We start from the raw sequence: 22,763 nt of genomic DNA, 5'->3' as shown, positions 1-22,763 counted from the left end.
AGCACCCAATCAGCATAGTCATTTTATAGACTCTGCCAGATAAATGACAGACAGAAGCTGATTGGTTGTTATTGACAGCTTCTCGGCTCTCAATCTATAATGATTGGTACATCTCCCTCCATAGTCTGGGCACAGTCGAATGCAGCTACCAGTGTTTTGGCTAATGGCACCTATGTGCTGACAGCCCTTCTCCATATCTCATCTCTTTAGTTTTCCCTGATAACAAGACAGACCATCGTTCCATCCTAAGGTGGCCTCTGCTTCTCACATCAACTTGGAGCCATTGGTGCCGTCCTTGTGTCCCCGCTCTACAAGGAAAGAGGGGGATGATGGTGACGCTCCCGTATGTGAATATAAAGGTGTTTGCTCCTCTGACCCCACAGCCTGAATACTGCCAAGTACTCAGGACCGGACACGGAGGGTGACAAGGAGTTGTAGAAGCTACTTCGGCACCAGCAGGCTGAAGTGTTAATAAGGGCACAGTGCCACCAGAAGTCTGTCTCGTCTCATATAAGAAGTGTAGAAGGACTTCTATTAGGGTGGTGTTACATCTGAGGAGGTGGCCTGGGGCCTCTAGTTCCGATCCCACGAGCATTTGGTGCCCTAAGGAGAGGAAGAGACCCCTGTGGGGGAAGCCAGCTTGTACGACGAATGGGAGGAAACCATCCAACTCACACTAAGGGGCCGTCACACATTCTATCCTGCGATATCCTGATTGCATGGAAATCCATTTACTACTCTAAGCGGCTTCTTGTTGACACAGAGGCCTGGACATCAGCTCCTCCAACGGGGTCTGACACGTGAGAGGCGCATCAGCCCCACAGACAGAAGACACTACACTGACTGGTACCCAGAATCACATAGACACCACATCATGATACACAATAGGCTGCTTGTGTATATAAATGATCGCTTCAGAGAGAACAATCCATTAATACACAGCTTGCACAAATAATGCTGCGATTCACACGGCAGAACAATTCCCCAGGGGAAACGTGGTCTCTGGTGTAATGTTACAATACAGCGAAAATAACTTACGTGGCGCGCCTTCTGCCATCTCTATAGCGGTGATCCCCAGCGACCAGATGTCACTCTGCAGAGAGACAATCACAGATGTACAAGTATCACACATCACAGTCCCTACTTCCGCCCCACAGACAGCAAGATGGTACAGGGACTCCAAAAGGAGGGAGTTCAGGGCCTGCCCCTCCCCCTGCAGGGTGACACAGTGACACAGACAGAAGGGAGCTATGAGCCTGTCCCTCCTCCTGTAGGGTGACACAGACAGAAGGGAGCTATGACCCGGTCCCTCCCCCTGCAGGGTGACACAGACAGAAGGGAGCTATGAGCCTGTCCCTCCCCCTGCAGGGTGACACAGACAGAAGGGAGCCAGGAGCCTGTCCCTCCCCCTGCAGGGGGACACAGACAGAAGGGAGCTATGAGCCTGTCTCTCCCCCTGCAGGGTGACACAGACAGAAGGGAGCTATGAGCCTGTCCCTCCCCCTGCAGGGTGACACAGGACAGAAGGGAGCTATGAGCTTGTCCCTCCCCTGCAGGGTGACACAGACAGAAGGGATCTATGAGCCTGCCCCTCCCCCTGCAGGGTGACCCAGGACAGAAGGGAGCTATGAGCCTGTCCCTCCCCCTGCAGGGTGACACAGACAGAAGGGAGCTATGAGCCTGTCCCTCCCCCTGCAGGGTGACACAGGACAGAAGGGAGCTATGAGCTTGTCCCTCCCCCTGCAGGGTGACACAGACAGAAGGGATCTATGAGCCTGCCCCTCCCCCTGCAGGGTGACACAGGACAGAAGGGAGCTATGAGCCTGTCCCTCCCCCTGCAGGGTGACCCAGGACAGAAGGGAGCTATGAGCCTGTCCCTCCCCCTGCAGGGTGACCCAGGACAGAAGGGAGCTATGAGCCTGTCCCTCCCCCTGCAGGGTGACACAGACAGAAGGGAGCTATGAGCCAGTCCCTCCCCCTGCAGGGTGACACAGACAGAAGGGAGCTATGAGCCTGTCCCCCCCCCCTGCAGGGTGACACAGACAGAAGGGAGCTATGAGCCTGTCCCCCCCCTGCAGGGTGACACAGACAGAAGGGAGCTATGAGCCTGCCCCTCCCCCTGCAGGGTGACACAGGACAGAAGGGAGCTATGAGCCTGTCCCTCCCCCTGCAGGGTGACCCAGGACAGAAGGGAGCTATGAGCCTGTCCCTCCCCCTGCAGGGTGACACAGACAGAAGGGAGCTATGAGCCTGTACCTCCCCCTGCAGGGTGACACAGACAGAAGGGAGCTATGAGCCTGTCCCTCCCCATGCAGGGTGACACAGACAGAAGGGAGCTATGAGCCTGTCCCTCCCCATGCAGGGTGACACAGACAGAAGGGAGCTATGAGCCTGTCCCCCCCCCCTGCAGGGTGACACAGACAGAAGGGAGCTATGAGCCTGTCCCTCCCCCTGCAGGGTGACACAGGACAGAAGGGAGCTATGAGTCTGTCCCTCCCCCTGCAGGGTGACACAGACAGAAGGGAGCTATGAGCCTGCCCCTCCCCCTGCAGGGTGACACAGACAGAAGGGAGCTATGAGCCTGTCCCCCCCCCTGCAGGGTGACACAGACAGAAGGGAGCTATGAGCCTGTCCCCCCCCCTGCAGGGTGACACAGGACAGAAGGGAGCTATGAGCCTGTCCCTCCCCCTGCAGGGTGACCCAGGACAGAAGGGAGCTATGAGCCTGTCCCTCCCCCTGCAGGGTGACACAGACAGAAGGGAGCTATGAGCCTGTCCCTCCCCCTGCAGGGTGACACAGACAGAAGGGAGCTATGAGCCTGTCCCTCCCCATGCAGGGTGACACAGACAGAAGGGAGCTATGAGCCTGTCCCTCCCCCTGCAGGGTGACACAGACAGAAGGGAGCTATGAGCCTGTCCCTCCCCCTGCAGGGTGACACAGACAGAAGGGAGCTATGAGCCTGTCCCTCCCCATGCAGGGTGACACAGACAGAAGGGAGCTATGAGCCTGTCCCCCCCCCTGCAGGGTGACACAGGACAGAAGGGAGCTATGAGTCTGTCCCTCCCCCTGCAGGGTGACACAGACAGAAGGGAGCTATGAGCCTGCCCCTCCCCCTGCAGGGTGACACAGGACAGAAGGAAGCTATGAGCCTGTCCCTCCCCATGCAGGGTGACACAGACAGAAGGGAGCTATGAGCCTGTCCCTCCCCCTGCAGGGTGACACAGACAGAAGGGAGCTATGAGCCTGTCCCTCCCCCTGCAGGGTGACACAGACAGAAGGGAGCTATGAGCCTGTCCCTCCCCATGCAGGGTGACACAGACAGAAGGGAGCTATGAGCCTGTCCCCCCCCCTGCAGGGTGACACAGGACAGAAGGGAGCTATGAGTCTGTCCCTCCCCCTGCAGGGTGACACAGACAGAAGGGAGCTATGAGCCTGCCCCTCCCCCTGCAGGGTGACACAGGACAGAAGGAAGCGCTAACAAAAAATAAACCACATGAATGTGCCAGAAGATGATACAGTCTTACCCTGTAATCATAAGTAGCATCTGGGTTCTCATCGCAGGCAATGACCTCCGGAGCCATCCAGTAGGGTGTTCCAATAAAAGTATTTCTTCTGCCTACTGTGCGATCCAGTTGGGCACTCACCCCAAAATCAACTGAGACAGGCAAGAAGAAAAAGAAAGAGGAGACTTAGCAAACGGGGGGACGTGGGTGTGTGTGACCGGATACATGCTGTATACATAATAAGCTTCATAGGTTTTCATTTTTAGAAATGAAGAAAGTTGGGACTGGGGGCATCGTCCTCTAAAACAGACCCCTAAACCAGTATTAAGGGCCGTTTGCGCATTGACCTGTACCTCTTGTGCACTCACCCAGTTTAACCTCGGCGTTCTCAGTCAGGAGGACATTCTGGCCTTTGATATCCCGATGGATGACTTTGTGAGCATGGAGGTGGGACAGTCCCTGCAGACGACACAAAGACCAGTCAGTGTCTCGCCAGAGGACTTCCCAACACCAATTTGTCATTACAGCTAGTAACAGAACATCCTCACTTTGTCCAGCCACGCACTCCACCATCCGCCACGCACTCCACCATCCGCCACGCACTCCACCATCCGCCACGCACTCCACCATCCGCCACGCAGGCAGATGTTTATTTGTACCAGATAAACAGGTACAAATCGTATAAACCGAAAAAACACACCATCCACTCTTACAGATATGCGGTGTATAGACAAAGAACGGAGGTGGGCTCAGCAACCAACCAACGGGCAACCCCTCTAATACACACGACAATGGAAGGTCCCAAGACACCAGAACATACACCCAGAACTCACCCGCAGGATTTCACGGCAAATGTAGGCAATGCAGTCCTCCTTCAGGGCATTCCCCTTGGTGTTCTTCACCAAATCGGTGACTGATCCGGCACCGCAAAACTCCATAACCAACTGCAAGGAGAAGTCCACAGCTATAATATACAACACACAGCAGAAGCTCATGGATGGAAGCTAGAACACAGAGCTAACAAGTGACTTATGAAGGGTAGAGGTAGATGGACCTTGGGTCACAATGTAAAATGGCAGCTAGAATTGGGGGATAGAGCTACCTGGAGTAGGCCGGTCCCAGTCTACATTATGAGCTTATACCCTGCGTACTGTGCTATCTGCTGGGCTCACAATCTAGGCCCCCATGGTCTCACCCATAGCTGGTCATCGTTCCCCGGAGGACTCTTCTTGATAAATGCTCCATAGTAAGTAGCGATGTTCCGATGGTGGGAATACTTCTTCAGCATGTTGATTTCCTGCTTAATCTCCTCCTCTTCATCCTAAACACAATACCGGGGGGAGGCAACAAAGTCACAACTTCACCATTGTATCACCTTATGGCGCAGCGAGCAGGAGAGAACAGATGTTATGGCGCAGCAGCCAGAGCACGTAAAAGCCACCTTAGAGGTAAAGCAAAGGCCCTATTCCAGAGTAATATTATATACCAGGAACCATATATATGTGTATGCTGTGAATGGTGCTTCTAAAGCTTGCGTCACTGTAGGGTTTTTGAAACCCAAAGCCTGTGCAAGTGACCTGCAGTCTACTAGGTAACACAAATGTTCTGTATCAATTGCAGGACAGGCGATTCAGGTCGTCACAGCAAGCGTAGCTGACCACATGGTGTATATCCTGCGGCAGTACCCATTTACACAGTGTTTAGAGCTTTTACGGCGGCTACGGCTGCTTTTCACAGGGGGATCAGGTTTTTACGTGGAACATGGATGCACCAGAAACTAATCACCCAAACTGTACTAACGCATTTTACTAGATTATTAGTGCAAAACGCGACATCACATTTCCTCTTACCTCAGTCACGTCCATGACTTTAATCGCGGCGAGCTGCCCCGTCTTGACATGACGACCCTATGAGGAAACAGAAAGATGGAGCACGCTATTTGATAACTTGGTATTGACTCTATACCCTGGTGTGTTGCAATATGAGCTAAAAACCTCACAGTATTATCTACAGACAGAGAACAACAAAAATCTATAACTTCAGTGTTGGGCCTTGAGGCCCTGTAAGTCTTGTACTAGGCGACCACAACTGCCTAGCGGATGGGGGAAATGGTCATCCCGCAGAAACATAAAAACACTGCAACATGTGGTGACCCGTCACATGACCACTGAGGAGCTCCATGACTGACTGGCTCTTAGATCAGGTTACACTCTCCATATGAACGTGCATGAGTGCCAATAGGATTCCAGATCAGAAACACACTTCTGCAGCGGTAGTCATACGACTACCAAGAGAATAGCAAGGAACACCTAGTTCACAGGGAATCTGGAAAACGAGCGTCACGTTACAAAAAGGTACAATACACTTTTTTTTTTTGCTCAAAACAACATTGATATCAGATTGCAGCTGCCTGAAGCCCCAGACAGCACCCAAGCAGGTTTCAGCGGCTGAAAAAAGGCTCCGGGACAGGCGTAAAGGGACATAAAAGACTTCTAAAGTCAGGAGCGGTTATGTTACTTGTAGAGAAAATCTGCTTGTGTGATACCGACGAGGAATCTATTACCTACAATAGGGCATCAACTCTATACACAACAATGGAGGAGAGGAAGGGGATAGGTGCACGGCAGGAAGGTCACGATGGCGCCACCATCACATAGAAGCTTTTATTAAGGGGACTCTGGTAGAGAATGGATTCAGGACGCTCTCCTAGGAGCAATAGCTAGTCTAGAAGTCTCGCTATCGCATTAATATACAGGGGGAAGGGGGGGGGGGTTCACCTGACTTAATCTGGGCACACACCATACAATATATCGTCCTGACGCGGATGGGAAAAAAATTATTGCGCAAATAGTATCGTGTGACGCCCAGATTCGTCGTCCATTGCATCGTCCCCATCTGCTGCGCTGCACGGCAGATGGGGACGATGCAAAAAAAACGCGGCAGTTACATGCAGCATGTAACGACACATCGCGCCATCGTACGCCGGATCGTGCAGCGTGTATGGCACACGCATAGCGATGCACCATCGCCGGGTCGCTCATCGTATATAATGCGTATCCAGCAAGACTGCGAGGGGAGGTCAGGAATCTTCTGTGGAACAGTGACCGGCCCTTCCATTTAATCAGTCAGGGGGGGGAGGGGGTTACTACCGTCCTACAGATGACGGCACGTAGGCGAGGACACCCCCCCCACGTGTGATCCGTTATCACCTGTATGCATAGATGTTTGCACTGTTATAACGCATAGTACCAAGGTCTCCGCGCTCTATATATGATTGCAGGCCTCCCCTGATGGGGAATACTGCGGTACCAGTACAGGCCTCCCCTGCTGGGGAATATTGCGGCACCAGTACTGGCCTCCCCTGCTGGGGAATATTGCGGCACCAGTACAGGCCTCCCCTGCTGGGGAATATTACAGCACAGTACAGGCCTCCCCTGCTGGGGAATATTACAGCACCAGTACAGGCCTCCCCTGCTGGGGAATATTGCGGTACCAGTACTGGCCTCCCCTGCTGGGGAATATTACAGCACCAGTACAGGCCTCCCCTGCTGGGGAATATTGCGGCACCTGTACTGGCCTCCCCTGCTGGGGAATATTGCGGCACCAGTACTGGCCTCCCCTGCTGGGGAATATTACAGCACCAATACTGGCCTCCCCCTGCTGGGGAATATTACAGCACCAGTACAGGCCTCCCCTGCTGGGGAATATTGCGGCACCAGTACTGGTCACTGGCAGAAGCCGCTGAGCAATCACACAGCCCTTCCTCTCAGAGAGAGGCACAGACACCCCAGGAGAGGGACATACATAGGGGAGAATGACCAGTGACAGGGACTCATTGCTAGGGAGATACATGCGAGTAATGTAATGGGGGGTACCCACTTAGCGATATACAAACGACAGCACGATTGCGACATTGCAATCGTGCTCTCGTTTGTATAGCTAGTGATGTGCCTAGACTGAACGTTCACTCGTTCGGTCCCGGCACATCCCTCATCCCCGCGCATGCTGAGATCGTCAGGTTGACCTGCAAGTACAGGCGATGTCGGAAGCGACCCGCGGGCACGCGCATTGCGGGTCACTTCCGTCCAAAACATCCCCGATGCATGCGCGATTTGCAAGCGATTGCACGATAACGACATAGTTATCGTGCAATCGCTTGTTTAAATCGCTTAGTGGATACCCCCCCATAAGAGAACAGAGAAACATTAACTTGTGGCAACTGCTCAATATACATTATTATTATCCTTTATTTATATGGCGCCACAAGTGCTCCGCAGCGCCTTACATAGTACATAAACAAATAATTTCACAAGTGACTTACAGTACAAAATAGGACAAGGACATGGATAATATACATTGATACATAAGTGACCATAACACCTAGATATGCAACAGAGCGTAAGCAACCAGCTTGGTGGGGGGTAAGAAGTAGGTGAAAGTAAAGTAAGGAGAAGCACAAGAGGGTAGAGGCCCTGCTCGTAAGAGCTTACATTCTAAAGGGGAGGGGCAGACAAACAGGTGTGACACAGATGGGGTGGGCGGGGAGGAAGGAGCATGGAGCAGCAAGTTAGGATGAGAGCTGGAAGGCTGTGATGAAGTAGTGGGTCTTGAGAGCCCGTTTGAAGGATTGTAAAGAGGAGGAGAGTCTGATGGGGAGAGGGAGAGAGTTCCAAAGGTCGGGAGCAGCACGGGCAAAGTCTTGGAGGCGGGAGTGGGAGGAAGTAATCAGTTGGCATGAGAGGCGGCGTGCATTAGTTGAGCGAAGGGGGTGGCCAAGAGAGTGGAGGGAGATGAGATCTGAGATGTAAATGGGAGAGGAATGGGTGAGGGCTTTGTAAGCGAGTGTGAGAACCTTGTATTGGGTTCTAAAAGGGAAGAGGAGCCAGTGTAGGGCATGTAGGAGAGGGGAGGCAGATGTAGAGCGTTTGGAGAGGAAGATGAGCCGAGCAGCAGCATTGCGGACAGACTGGAGAGGTGAGAGATGGGAGTTGGGGAGGCCAGATAGGAGAAAGTTACAGTAGTCCAGTCTGGAGATGACCAGTGAGTGTATGAGGGTTTTGGTGGCATCCTGGGTGAGAAAGGGTCTAATCTTGGAAATATTTTTGAGATGGAAGCGACAGGACTGTGAGAGGCTCTGGATATGTGGTTTGTAGGAGAGGGAGGAGTCCAGGATAACTCCAAGACAGCGCACATTGGGGCTAGAAGAGATAGTTGTGCCATCAATTGATAAAGAAATAGTGGGACGTGAGGTTATGTGGGAGGGTGGAAAAATGATCAGCTCAGTCTTAGACATATTAAGTTTAAGAAATCGCTGGGAAATCCAGGAGGAGATAACAGAGAAACAGTTGGAGATACGAGTGAGGAGAGAGGGGGAGAGGTCAGGGGAGGAAAGGTAGATCTGAGTATCATCAGCATAGAGGTGATAATGGAGGTCAAAAAAGCTGATGAGTTTACCTAGAGAGGACATATAGAGGGAGAATAGTAGAGGTCCAAGAACGGAACCTTGAGGAACACCTACTGTAAGAGGCTGTGGTGGGGAAGAGGAGTCATGAGAAGAGACAGAGAAGGACCGCTTTGAGAGGTAGGATGACAGCCAGGAGAGAGCAGTGTCACGTAAACCAAGGGATTTGCAGCAGGAGAGGGTGGTCAACAGTGTCGAAGGCAGCAGAGAGGTCAAGGAGAATAAGCAGAGAGTAGTGGACCTTGGATTTGGCAGCAAGGAGGTCATTGCTGACTTTTGTGAGGGCAGTTTCAGTGGTGGAGAGAACGGAAGCCAGACCGAAAAGGATCAAGGAGGGAGTGGGAGGAAAGAAAGGTGGTGAGGCGGTTGTAAACAATACACTCAAGGAGCTTGGAGGCAAAAGGGAGGAGAGAGATGGGACGGTAGTTGGAGAGAGTGTTGGGATCAAAGGTAGGTTTTTTAAGAATGGGGGAGACTATTGCATGTTTGAATGCAGAAGGGACAGTGCCAGATGAGAGGGAGAGATTAAGGAGGTGGGCAAGATGGGAACAGGCGAGAGGTAGCGGAGGAGACGTGAAGGGATAGGGTCAAGGGGGGAGGTAGAAAGGGGGGCAGACCGGATGAGAGCCATGACTTCCTCTCCAGATACAGGGGAGAAGGCTGTCAGAGTCGGTGAAATGGATGGAGATGGGTGATCAGGGAAAGAGGGAGGTGTATAGCAGGGGGACTGGTGGGATGTGATGACCTGATGTATGGAATCGATTTTGGATGTAAAAGTAGGTAGCAAAGTCAATGGCAGTGAGTGAGGAGGGGAGGGGGTGGACAGAGGAGGGAGTTGAAGGTGGTGAAGAGACGCTGGGGATTTGAGGACTGAGAGAAGATGAGGTGCTTGAAGTATGACTGTTTAGAGAGGGAAAGGGCAACACTGTAGGATGACAGCATAAATTTGAAGTGGAGAGCGTGATCTTCTCCACTGTCGCTCAGCGGTTCGGGAACACTTTTGCAGATATCTGGTGCATTTGGAATGCCAGGGTAGAAGAAGTGTAGATCTGCGAGGGTGAGTAGTGATCGCCAGAGCAACAGAGTCCAGAGCAGAAGTAAGGGAGGCATTGTATAGGGAAGCAGCTTGCTCAGGGCAGGAGAGAGAGAGAGGATAGGGGAGAGAAGAGAGTCAAGCTGGGAATATAAAGAAACGGCATTAATAGCCTCAATGTTATGCTTAGCGATGGTGGCCTTCGGAGGTAGAGGAGAGGAGGGACAGAGAGATAGGTTAAAAGAGAGAAGGTGATGATTAGAGAGGGGGAATGGGGAGTTGGAATAATTAGAAATATTACAGCGGAGAGTGAAGACTAAATCAAGTGAGTGCCCACTCACATGTGAGGGTGAGGAGGTCCATTGGGAGAGACCAAATGAAGATGTGAGGGTAAGGTGTTTGGAGGCAGAGGATTCTGTGGGGCTATCAATTGGAATATTGAAGTCACCTAGGATAATGGAGGGGAGGTCAGAGGAGAGAAAGTGAGGGAGTCAGAAAAGTTGTCAAGGAACTTAGAGGGAGGGTCGGGGGGACGGTAAATGACAGCTACTCGCAGGTGTACTGGTTGGAAGAGGCGTATAGCATGAACCTCAAATGTAGAGAATGTAAGGGAAGGTTCAGAGGGTAGGAGTTGGTAGGAGTAACCTGGGGATAGAAGGAACCCAACACCACCACCATGGCGAAGGAGGGGTGTGAGAGAAGGTGAGGCCCCCAGAAGAGAGAGCTGCAGGGGAAGTGGTGTCAGAGGGTGAGATCCAGGTTTCAGTAATGGCTAGGAGATGCAAGTTTTTAGAAATGAAATGGTCATGGGAAGGAACCAGTTTATTACAGACTGATCTGGCATTCCAGAGGGCACAGGATAGAGGGACAGTGTTTATGGGAGAGATGTGAATGAGATTATCAGGGTTGCTATGACGAGAAGGTTAGATTAATTTGGGTGACCTAGATGAATGTAGTGGAGAGATTGTGCGGGCACCAGAGTTGGGAAGGGAACCTGGAGACTGCAGACATATCACCTGCTCCTACACGGGATACGTTCAGTATACCGACAGAGGGGATGTTGGCGCTTACAATGCTGGTGCCAGCATCCCAAAGCTAAGTAGTGGGGTTAGGGGGAGGGTTAGGATGCCAACCGACCCGTGTCGGTCCTCTAACCCTGTCGGGATGCCAGTTTTGGAATTTTGACCGCCGGCATCTCAAACCTATCCCTCCTACACACGTCTATCTTATAGCACTTATGTCTGCAGCTGATCTGTACTATAGCAATGTCCTTATATTAGAACTGGATTACCCAATTACTAGTATCACCCTGCAGGGGGAGGGACAGGCTCATAGCTCCCTTCTGTCTGTGTCACCCTGCAGGGGGAGGGACAGGCTCATAGCTCCCTTCTGTCTGTGTCACCCTGCAGGGGGAGGGACAGGCTCATAGCTCCCTTCTGTCTGTGTCACCCTGCAGGGGGAGGGACAAGCTCATAGCTCCCTTCTGTCTGTGTCACCCTGCAGGGGGAGGGACAGGCTCATAGCTCCCTTCTGTCTGTGTCACCCTGCAGAGGGAGGGACAGGCTCATAGCTCCCTTCTGTCTGTGTCACCCTGCAGGGGGAGGGACAGGCTCATAGCTCCCTTCTGTCTGTGTCACCCTGCAGAGGGAGGGACAGGCTCATAGCTCCCTTCTGTCTGTGTCACCCTGCAGAGGGAGGGACAGGCTCATAGCTCCCTTCTGTCTGTGTCACTGTGTAAATAGGGTTACAGAATGTGTCTGGCAGGTGTCCATGTGAACAGAAGATGGAAGATTAAATAACAAGTATTATCTGTATCATCTGAGTTTGTAGCCGTACACACAGCAGATGTCACACAGAGAAGTGAAGCCCCTCCCAGTACAGGGTGAGGGAAGTGTTGGGTGTGCGCCGATGTACAGAACAGCACAGCCTGTGGCTCTGTAAGCTTGCATAGCATTGCCTGTTGCTATGGCAGACACCCCTCTCATTCCCTCTACTCCCCCTCTGTTCCTGCCCCCCCCCCCCCCTCCTCCTCCTCTGCTTACTCTGCATTTCCCTGAATGTTTGCAGTCTCCAGGCCGGCAGCGCGGATATAACAATGGTCTGTGTATAACACATAATGAGGGAGAAGCCGTATGGGGGAATACTGCATAAATAATGAGACTGCACAGAGACTGGCTGGGGGCACTCATCACACTATGTAAAGTTTTCTGTGGCAGAGAGAGAGAGAGCTAGACAGCAGCGTGGAGCAGGCAGAGAGAGAGAGAGAGAGAGAGAACTAGACAGCAGCGTGGAGCAGGCAGAGAGAGAGAGAGAGAACTAGACAGCAGCGTGGAGCAGGCAGGCAGAGAGAGAGAGAGAACTAGACAGCAGCGTGGAGCAGGCAGAGAGAGAGAGAGAGAACTAGACAGCAGCGTGGAGCAGGCAGAGAGAGAGAGAACACTAGACAGCAGCGTGGAGCAGGCAGAGAGAGAGAGAGAGAGAGAGAGAGAGAACTAGACAACAGCGTGGAGCAGGCAGAGAGAGAGAGAGAACTAGACAGCAGCGTGGAGCAGGCAGAGAGAGAGAGAACACTAGACAGCAGCGTGGAGCAGGCAGAGAGAGAGAGAGAACTAGACAGCAGCGTGGAGCAGGCAGAGAGAGAGAGAACACTAGACAGCAGCGTGGAGCAGGCAGAGAGAGAGAGAACACTAGACAGCAGCGTGGAGCAGGCAGAGAGAGAGAACACTAGACAGCAGCGTGGAGCAGGCAGAGAGAGAGAGAACTAGACAGCAGCGTGGAGCAGGCAGAGAGAGAGAGAGAACACTAGACAGCAGCGTGGAGCAGGCACAGAGAGAGAACTAGACAGCAGCGTGGAGCAGAGAGAGAGAGAGAGAGAGAAGTAGACAGCAGCGTGGAGCAGAGAGAGAGAGAGAAAGAGAACTAGACAGCAGCGTGGAGCAGAGAGAGAGAACTAGACAGCAGCGTGGGGCAGAGAGAGATCTAGACAGCAGCGTGGAGGAGCAGAGAGCGATAGAACTAGACAGCAGCTTGGAGCAGAAAAAACTAGACAGTGTATTAGAGCATTGAGAGACATAACTAGCCAGCGTTGCGGAGAGGAGAAAGAATGCTAGAAAGAAGTTTATATAGAGCGAGAAAGAGAGAAGTAGACCGCGTCATGGAGCAGAGAGAGAGAGCTAGAACTAGACAGCTTTGCGTAGCATAGAGATAGAACTAGAGAGCGTCATGGAGCAAAGAGATGGAACTAGACAGCATAATTGAGCAGAGAGATAACTAGACAATGTAGTGAGCACAGAGCTGGAATTAGACAGCATCATTAAGCAGAGACTACAGAGAGAACTATACAGCGTTGTGAAGGAGAGAGAGAGACAGAGACGACTAGACAGCGTTGTGGAGCAGAGAGAGAGAGACATAGTAGAGACAGCGTCAATGTGCAGAGAGAGAGAACTAGACAGTATTGTGCGGAAGAGACAGAGAGGGTTATACAATAGGGAGAGTGAGGCCTTACCTTATACACCTGCCCATAAGTCCCATTTCCAACCACTTCAACCAGCTCGAAGATGCCAGCAGGGTCCTGGAAAACATTATACAGGACACATTACAGCCTTATCCTGCAGCCTGCAGTTACTGCTCACTCACACAGGAGGGCGCCAGCAGCACCAGCTCTTTATTCTGTTACATTACCAGCTGCAACCTCTCCGAGAGACAGTCTGTACACAAGAGCTGACAATTTACCTGTAACTACGGCTATACGCAGTATTATATAGTGGGAGAGACAGAACTGCAGGTATTGTACTCGTTAGAGGCTCTGACATTATACATATGTATCAGAGCCCAGGACACCCAGCAATCCTAATGGAGCACTAAGCGTCAAAGTAATTTAGCAATCAGCTCTTACTTTCATCTATATGAGATATACATGTGGGGTGAATATAGAAGGTACAATGGGCCTGATACAGACTATCACCGTATACAGTCACAGCCGCTACTGATAACTTATGCGGACGCCGGCATCGCAGATTCGAGTGCTGCATCGAATCCCCATCACCACCGGGCATCAGCCATCGCCCATCTAAGAATCAGCCCACTCAGAATGGACGACTGTACTGCTCAGCTGGGGCCAGAAAATCTGCGCTGCCAGACGCAGACCCTCGCCAGCCCTACAAAACGGGGGCGACACACCCACATTTTGTAGAGCCGTTCCCATCCCTGCTTCACCCCCCAAATGGCTGCAGCATGTCAATTATGCTACGGTGTGCACGGAGCCCAGGGCATGCGAGTTGAAAATGGCAGCCGCGGCACGCAGCATTGCTCAATTGGCGCTGTGTACTGTATAGAGCAAAGGATCAGGTTTTAGAGATGTCCATGGTTGAGCACAGGTGGTTAAATCAAATGGACTGAGGTACTAATTAAGTCACCTGTGATCAAGCATGGATATCCTTAATCCTGGACTGTTAGGGTGCCTTGAGGACCGCGTTTGGTGGAACCTCTGGTATAGACTTACGCACTTACAGGAAGGTTTCAAACCTATTTCGTTACATTGGCATTTGGAAACCAATTGTTCATAGGACGTGTGTCACGTAGTTACTAACACCGTAATTATTCTGACCTAGAAGAGTTCTAGTGAAACACTTTTTTTTTTTTAAGCCCACAAGGGGGTCTCTCCGGTTTCTTTATGTAAAATGTCCGGCAGGTTTGGGGGAAAAAAAACTTTTTTTGTTTTTAAGAATTTCCTTATTGTGAAACTTCCAAAGAACTGAAGGGGTTAAGATTGGGAAAGCCAAACTGGTTTGAGGCATAGATATTTGGAAGAATGAGTGCAATGTACCAGTTTCAGTGAAATGCGAGTTATATTTACAATTTAGGAGACCGTTATACTGTATGTTACATCAGATTGTGTTTTAGGAAAGCCAAACTGCTTCAGGGTGGGATTTTACCCCCTGTGCTACTCTGTGCAAGAATGAGATAAACACAGAGGGCCTGATTCAGCCCCGCTCGCCAGCGCTGAGCGCTCGCAAGCGGGTCGATGTTGGCCCAGTGCACATGCGCACGATGGAGCCAGCTCCGTCGTGCGCATGCGCGAGACCCGGATAGCGACGGCCAAGCCGTCGCTCCGGGTCTCGTACAAAAGGGGGCGTGCTGTCGATGTTGAGTGACGGCACGCCCCCTTTGGTGAGCGGGCCGGGGGCGTGGCTGGCCAGATGGAGGGAACGCCTACCGTCTGGAACCGGCCCCACTGACATCACAAGTGATGTCATCACAAGTGAAGTCAGTGGGAGTGCTCTCGGCTCTGGTAGAGCCGAAAGCACTCTAGGGCTTGCGGCAACGAGACCCTACCACAAGGGTCTCGTCGCAAGCCCGATGGTCTTGACCATCGCGACCATCTTCCTGGCCGCTCACTATAGCTGTGGGTGGTCACCCATAGCTATGCGAGCGGAGAGGAGGACGCTCTTAAAAAATAGAGGGGTGGCCCTGATTCAGAGCGAGCGCTCTGTCAGAGCGTCCGGCTCTGAATCAGGCCCAGAGCACAGGAGCCTGAAAGATACTGTATATACCCCCTGACTCTCAGAGGTCTGTACTTCTGCCGAATGCCTGTACGCTGTGGAGGAATGGTCTTTCAGCAATAAACATCTTTCCTTTAAGATGACGCATCTACTGGTTTCCCGTCACCCCCATATTAGCGCCAAACGTGACTCCGTTCTCTGGCCGTCCTGGATTGAGCCCAGTGTCTCCAAGCTAAAGCCCTCTGCCAGCCACCCATGCAGACGCTTGTCCATGGCAAGGGACCAGTGGAAGATTGCCAACACTATCCAGGAAGTGCTGCAGCAGCAGCGTCCCCACACAGCCAGCAGTGAGTGGTTCCAGGTGCCGATAGTGAGAGCCAGGGCAGAAGTAAGAGGTTCCAACCGCCGGTGAAGCAGTTTGGTGATGGCAGCATGTTACCCCGTCCACGGCGCAGTGGGCAGAGTCAGTAACAGCCTGTCACTGACAGTAAGAGGGAATCCCTAATACCACAAAATCCGGTGGGACCAAAAATGAATCAGGCGAGGCCATCCGGTCACATACGGGTGTTGGGTATGGTGAGCGAGATTGCAGATTACCGCAGTGAGACCTCTGCGCAAGCGTAGATCAAAAAACATTGTGGTATTGCGAAAACATCGCAATACCATCCATCAGGCCTTATAAGTGCTACAATGCAAACTGTTACATAGATATCCTATGTATTATTCCCCCATCCCTCTCTGGTGTAGTATATACAGATCACCAGACATGGAGGGTGATATATATCCTATGTATTATTCCCCCATCCCTCTCTGGTGTAGTATATACAGATCACCAGACATGGAGGGTGATATATCCTATGTACTATTCCCCCATCCCTCTCTGGTATAGTATATACAGATCACCAGACATGGAGGGTGATATATCCCATGTACTATTCCCCATCCCTCTCTGGTGTAGTATATACAGATCACCAGACATGGAGGGTGATATATATCCTATGTATATTCCCCATCCCTCTCTGGTGTAGTATATACAGATCACCAGACATGGAGGGTGAGATATCCTATGTATTATTCCCCCATCCCTCTCTGGTGTAGTATATACAGATCACCAGACATGGAGGGTGATATATATCCTATGTATTATTCCCCCATCCCTCTCTGGTGTAGTATATACAGATCACCAGACATGGAGGGTGATATATCCTATGTATTATTCCCCCATCCCTCCCTGGTGTAGTATATACATATATCCTATGTACTATTCCCCCATTCCTCTCTGGTGTAGTATATACAGATCACCAGACATGGAGGGTGATATATCCTATGTACTATTCCCCCATCCCTCTCTGGTGATACAGGAGGATAACCAGCCAGGATGGCGGTAGCGCGGCATGGTAAGGGTCTCTGTAGCTGTTGGCAGATCTCCCACACTGCACTGCAGCACTCGTTATTGTCTCGCAGGGTTACAGCGCTGCTCTCTCTGATATGCAGCTGGGAACACGCTCAGATGAGAGGCCTGAGAGCTGCTCTGGAGAGAGGTAACACTCTCACATTAAGCACTAACTGAAATGGAGGAGGAGGCGGGAGGCTCTCTATACAATGGTTTCCTTAAAGGGGCATCTTGTAACCTGGGTGATAATATGCGTAAGGGATTGAATCAGGCAAAGGCTGTTGGCTGGAGGCTAATGAGGGTTTATGGAGGTATAATGAGACCTATAGGGGCCTGAGGCTCAAAATACAAAGTGATAGGAGCACACAACCATGGGATGATGGACACACAACGGGCCAGAGAGGCTCTAAGCATGGGAGGAGGGAGAGGAGAAGAGCCCTAGGTAAGAGGGAGAGGAGAAGAGCCCTAGGTAAGAGGGAGAGGAGAAGAGCCCTAGGTAAGAGGGAGAGGAGGGGAGCCCTAGGTAAGAGGGAGAGGAGCGGAGCCCTAGCTAAGAGGGAGAGGAGCGGAGCCCTAGCTAAGTGGGAGAGGAGCGGAGCCCTAGCTAAGAGGGAGAGGAGCGGAGCCCTAGCTAAGAGGGAGAGGAGCGGAGCCCTAGCTAAGAGGGAGAGGAGCGGAGCCCTAGCTAAGAGGGAGAGGAGCGGAGCCCTAGCTAAGAGGGAGAGGAGCGGAGCCCTAGCTAAGAGGGAGAGGAGCGGAGCCCTAGCTAAGAGGGAGAGGAGCGGAGCCCTAGCTAAGAGGGAGAGGAGCGGAGCCCTAGCTAAGAGGGAGAGGAGCGGAGCCCTAGCTAAGAGGGAGAGGAGCGGAGCCCTAGCTAAGAGGGAGAGGAGCGGAGCCCTAGGTAAGAGGGAGAGGAGCGGAGCCCTAGGTAAGAGGGAGAGGTGCGGAGCCCTAGGTAAGAGGGAGAGGTGCGGAGCCCTAGGTAAGAGGGAGAGGAGCGGAGCCCTAGGTAAGAGGGAGAGGAGCGGAGCCCTAGGTAAGAGGGAGAGGAGCGGAGCCCTAGGTAAGAGGGAGAGGAGCGGAGCCCTAGGTAAGAGGGAGAGGAGAGGTGCGCTAGGTAAGAGAAGATGATGATGACACCAAGGGATAGGAGCACAGCACTAGATGAGAAGAGGACACTAACAGGAGAGGAGAACGAGGTATGAGCAGATGACACTGAGGGACAGGAGAGGAGAACGAGGTATGAGCAGAAGACACTGAGGGACAGGAGAGGAGAACAAGATATGAGCAGATGACACTGAGGGACAGGAGAGGGGCGCTAGGTATGAGCAGATGACACAGGGACAGGAGAGGAGCGCTAGGTATGAGCAATGACACTGAGGGACAGGAGAGGAGCGCTAGGTATGAGCAGAAGACAGACAGAAGAAGAGCGCTAGGTATGAGCAGATGACACTGAGGGACAGAAGAAGAGCGCTAGGTATGAGCAGAGGACACTGAGGGACAGGAGAGGAGCGCTTGGTATGAGCAGATGACACTGAGGGACAGGAGAGGAGCGCTAGGTATGAGAAGATGACACCGAGGGACAGGAGAGGAGCGCTAGGTATGAGCAGATGACACTGAGGGACAGGAGAGGAGTGCTAGTTATGAGCAGATGACACCGAGGGACAGGAGAACGATATATGAGCAGATGACACTGAGGGACAGGAGAGGAGCACTAGACATGATAGCACTGTTTACAGTGCAGGGAGAGCTTGGGGGCAGCCCAGCATCTCCATGAGTGCTGGGCATGCCCCTACAGTGATGTGGTTGGGGCGGGGGTGGTAGAGGGGGTTCCATGAGACCACACCCTTCCCTTGAGATTCCACACATCCTTTTCGGTTTCTTTATCAACCCCCTGCCCGATGAAGGGGCTACAGTGACCACTATAAACACACACAGATGCTAGATGAGCTAGACTCACTGTCCAATCGGCCAGTAAATATTCAGACTAACAGGTAATGGGCCACACACATGAACTGGGAACATACAAGTTTTTCCCTCGGTAATAAAAAAAATTACTGTGATTGGGAGGCCATGCGGACGCACGAAGATAGTCATACGAGACCCTGACACGTACGCTACCTTGATGTAGTTACAAACTAAACGGCAAAAGACCTGCATACCATTGCCGACAGCACACTCTTCCAGCGAGTGGAAGATTTCATTGAAACAATTTTACTAATGGTACAAAAAAAAAGTGTGTAACCAGTTATATATAATTATAACGACAAGTAACAACTACAATAATAATAATAAACAGGAGGCCAAGATAAAAATCACAGTGAGGATGATGCTCTACAGTAACGTCTGTGCTGGAGCAGGGCGGTGACACGTTCATCGGAGCGTATCACCTGCTGTAGGAGTCCGTGCTTGTTACATTTTGCAACTCGGTACATTCACACACACAGGTACGGCCTTTGGCGACACAGAAACATAATCACAGTGCCTTGGGGCGCTTCTAGATAAGGAGATGAAAGGAGTGGGTTAATTGCGCTCAACGGCAATATATATACGCTGTAAGAGTGGGTGGGTGGGCACGAGGGAAGAGCGCGCACTGCTCTTATAAATCCTTCTCTTCTGAATAAACGACTAACGCAGACAGCGATGTAGACTGCTCTGCTGAAGAGGAGACGCGTAGTACTCCCATTAGCGGGAGTGACCTCTAACGGTGCTGTCCTCTTCTTAGGTTTACAGATGAGCGGGGTTAAACCGTGGAACGAGAGCAGCCCCTGGGGATGTGTTCTGCATTTTGCGTCCCCGTATTATGCGGGAGGGTCTGGTTCCTTTTACGGCGACTGACACAATTACAGCCGACTGATAATTACAGCCGGGAGACTGGGAATTGTCAGCGTGAGGAGTGTGGGAAATGAAGCCGATCCTTGGCTACATAGTGACACAGACACACCTCTCCGAGACAGGCAGGGGTCACACCTATCTGCACAATGAGGAGAGATAAATACTAGTGGAGACAGGATGCATCATGTATTATCTGTATCAAAGATCTTTATTACGGGGAAGGTGGGTGTTTGTGTGATCAGCTGTGACAGGCGACGCTTGACACAATCACATCAGTATTACTGGAACATTTTAGGTATCGCAAACAGCGATTGGCCTCCCAATGCGCTCCATGAGGTTGGCGGTGGAGCGAGAAACTGCGCCTGCCGTAGGACTGGTGTAGGCTTAGATGGTGCGACTGTCTGAAGATGCACCAATCAGAACTGCTGCACCTACAGGCGTGGACAGTGGGTGCTTCAGTCCTTTGCACATTTGGACGCACACATGTACAGGGAGGGGGCCTTGTAGCGGCACAGAACCAGCCCCAATATGCTTCATTTATTATGGGATCAGCCTGGAGCGCTCGTGTGGTGACGTCATAACGTTTAAAAACATTGTCCTTGCTGCCAATGCTCCCAAGTCTGGGGCTCAACGCGAATTGAATAGCGCCGGAAAGCAGCTCCAGGAGCAATTCAATTAAGCGCGGTTATGTAGTAACGCCCGTTCTCACGCCTTAAACATGGTGTTTAGTCGCGTGAACCAGCATTCTCCGACTAAAGTGCCTGCCGCGATGCTGTTTCCGCCGCGTTAACGGCAGAAAATAGGATTGCGCCAGTAGCTTTGTCTAATTTCTGCTTGCACCCCGGGAGGGGTGCGAAAAGAAAACCTTTAGTACGGCTTAACAGCGTGCTGAATTGAATAGCTCCGGGAGCACCTTCCCGGCGCTATTCAATTCGCGTTGAATTGAATCCTGATCGTGGTTCCAAGAGATACCCACACACCACAGGCCAGGCCACTCTTGTGTAGTATATAGTTTTTCTATAGCTCAAAATATAAAAAAAATTAAATAAAATCTTTAAAACCCTGAAGTCTGGCTGTCACCACAGTGGCATACTGTATTTGGATGGAGACCTCTCCCCAGAATAAGGCGGCACGACTGTAGAGCGCTGGTCACAATCTCCTTGCCGCTGGGACAGCTCTGATCAGATAAGATCGCTGATTTAACACCATTGTAAGGATTTAAACGTGCTCGTGTTTTTCATTATGGCGGAGAGTAGAAAGCTATACTTACACACGAGTGGCCCGGTCTCTGGGTCTCTCTCAGAACCACTCTCGGACTGGCTCCATGATAGAAAGAAAACGCCACCTTGTGACGTCAGGCAGGTGTCTTTACCTGGGAATGTGTGTAGTCTACATTGGATAGTATGAGCGCTCTGCTGCCGTTTCGTTTTGTCCGTTGCCGTTAGGTCGGCTGTGGCTGAGGTTTTCGGGGGGAGATGCAGCCTCGAGTCTGCGCAGGGGACGGGTCTGCCTTACCTAAAGCGTGCGCCCCACTGCATCACCACCAGCACTGAGCGTTACGGCAAAGCAGGCGAGAGTATTTTGCAGACTGGTGAGGACCTCCCGAGGACTAAAACGCACGATGAGGGTCATGTTGTTCTACTGGGGGAAGTAGCACAAGCGCATGACGGTCCCCAGGTAGCGTGACGGTCCCCAGGTAACACCTGACATGATCACTGGGCACTGGGGGGGGGGGGATCGGCTTATTCTGACATTGCTGCATAATGTGCATTGTAGGGGGAACTGTACGGGACTCACCCCTACAACGCCCCATTCTATGCGCACGTCCCCACACGGACGTGGTGCACTACACTACACAGGGCAACATTTAAGCAACCAGTGCACAGGGAAACAAGGTGGTGTAACCCGTAGCAACCAGATATCTGGTTGCTAAGGCAATAGCGCTTTTTGTTTGTGCATCAGTTTATATTCACGTCTCTCACTGAACCCTGCACTGTAACATTCAGGGGGGGCATGTGCTGCAGGTGTGGTATGACTGGTCGACAGCAAAAAGATCGAAAAGGTTCTGAATGTCGATAGTCAATTGGTCGACATGGTCATTGGATCGACCAATATGTAGACATGTATTTAGGTCAGCACATTCAAAAGGTCGGCATTGAACATAAAAATGTCAACATATGATGATATTTTGCTATTTTAACCTAACCCTGAAAATCGGGGCAAATTAAATTCAGCGTGAAATGAATAGCGCCAGGAGGGAGCTCCCGGAGTTATTAAATTCAGTGCGGTGTTTAGTCCGACTAGGAGGGCGCGAGAAGAAATCTGACTAAAGTGCCGGCCGCGCGGCTGTTTTACAACTTAGCGCGGCGCTAACATCCTCGCAGACGGCACTTTAGTCGCGAGAACAGGCATTCTCCGACTTAAGTGGTTCTAGTCAGACTTCACATTGCGGTGAATTGAATAGCTCCGGGAGCTATGTTGACCCTTTAAATGTGTCGACCATTTAACCATGTCGACCTAAATACATTTCTACATATTGGTGGTTAACCTAATGACAAGGTCAACCTTTTTACTGTCAACCGGATACCGACCGCCGCGCAACATCCAACAGAATAACCAGTAATTACCAGAACTGGGACTCCTATATGCCAATAGGAAGCGATCAGTAATACTATTGGACTCTGATGAAACAGATCAATACAGATGGAGCAGAGACCAGAGCCTTCAACACACACAGCGGTACCAAGGCAAACCGACTCCGATGGGCAATCAAAACCGCAGGTCAGCGGACATCGATGATGACTGAGAAATTCTGTATGTGAACAAACCTCGGATTTGCCGATTCCGATCATTTTGTGGTCGTTGTCGGCAAATCAGGGAACAACAACATATTGGATTTCCCCAATGCCCTGACCCAGGCGTCCGGGGATCAGGCAATTGCGAGAAAAAGTCGCTGATGTCTGGGGCCATGACATACAGATGTGTCCCTCCCTCGTATTTGATACAGTCACGCCCAACTGCCCCTCTCAGCGCGCCT

At 51.6% G+C, this 22,763-nt stretch overlaps 1 protein-coding gene across 7 annotated transcripts in view; it reads right to left on the bottom strand.

The window, feature by feature from the left end:
• Window positions 1–22,763, bottom strand: part of MINK1 (misshapen like kinase 1) — an 89,430-nt gene that overhangs the window by 45,345 nt on the left and 21,322 nt on the right. For all 7 annotated transcript variants that reach the window (XM_088459549.1, XM_088459553.1, XM_088459555.1 and 4 more), the window contains exons 2-8: window positions 13,503–13,568; window positions 5,354–5,410; window positions 4,699–4,824; window positions 4,337–4,447; window positions 3,872–3,962; window positions 3,525–3,655; window positions 1,039–1,093 (exon numbers count right to left, since the gene is read on the bottom strand). In XM_088459549.1, coding sequence (XP_088315675.1) covers window positions 1,039–1,093; window positions 3,525–3,655; window positions 3,872–3,962; window positions 4,337–4,447; window positions 4,699–4,824; window positions 5,354–5,410; window positions 13,503–13,568 — 637 coding nt within the window. The remainder of the gene's footprint in view (window positions 1–1,038; window positions 1,094–3,524; window positions 3,656–3,871; window positions 3,963–4,336; window positions 4,448–4,698; window positions 4,825–5,353; window positions 5,411–13,502; window positions 13,569–22,763) is intronic.

The sequence above is a fragment of the Taudactylus pleione genome, unplaced genomic scaffold, assembly GCF_031769625.1.
Source record: "Taudactylus pleione unplaced genomic scaffold, aTauple2 ptg000913l, whole genome shotgun sequence".
In the NCBI taxonomy this organism is placed as follows: domain Eukaryota; kingdom Metazoa; phylum Chordata; class Amphibia; order Anura; family Myobatrachidae; genus Taudactylus; species Taudactylus pleione.
The sequence above is the reverse complement of the archived record's forward strand: the minus strand, read 5'-3'. Positions and strand labels throughout refer to the sequence as shown.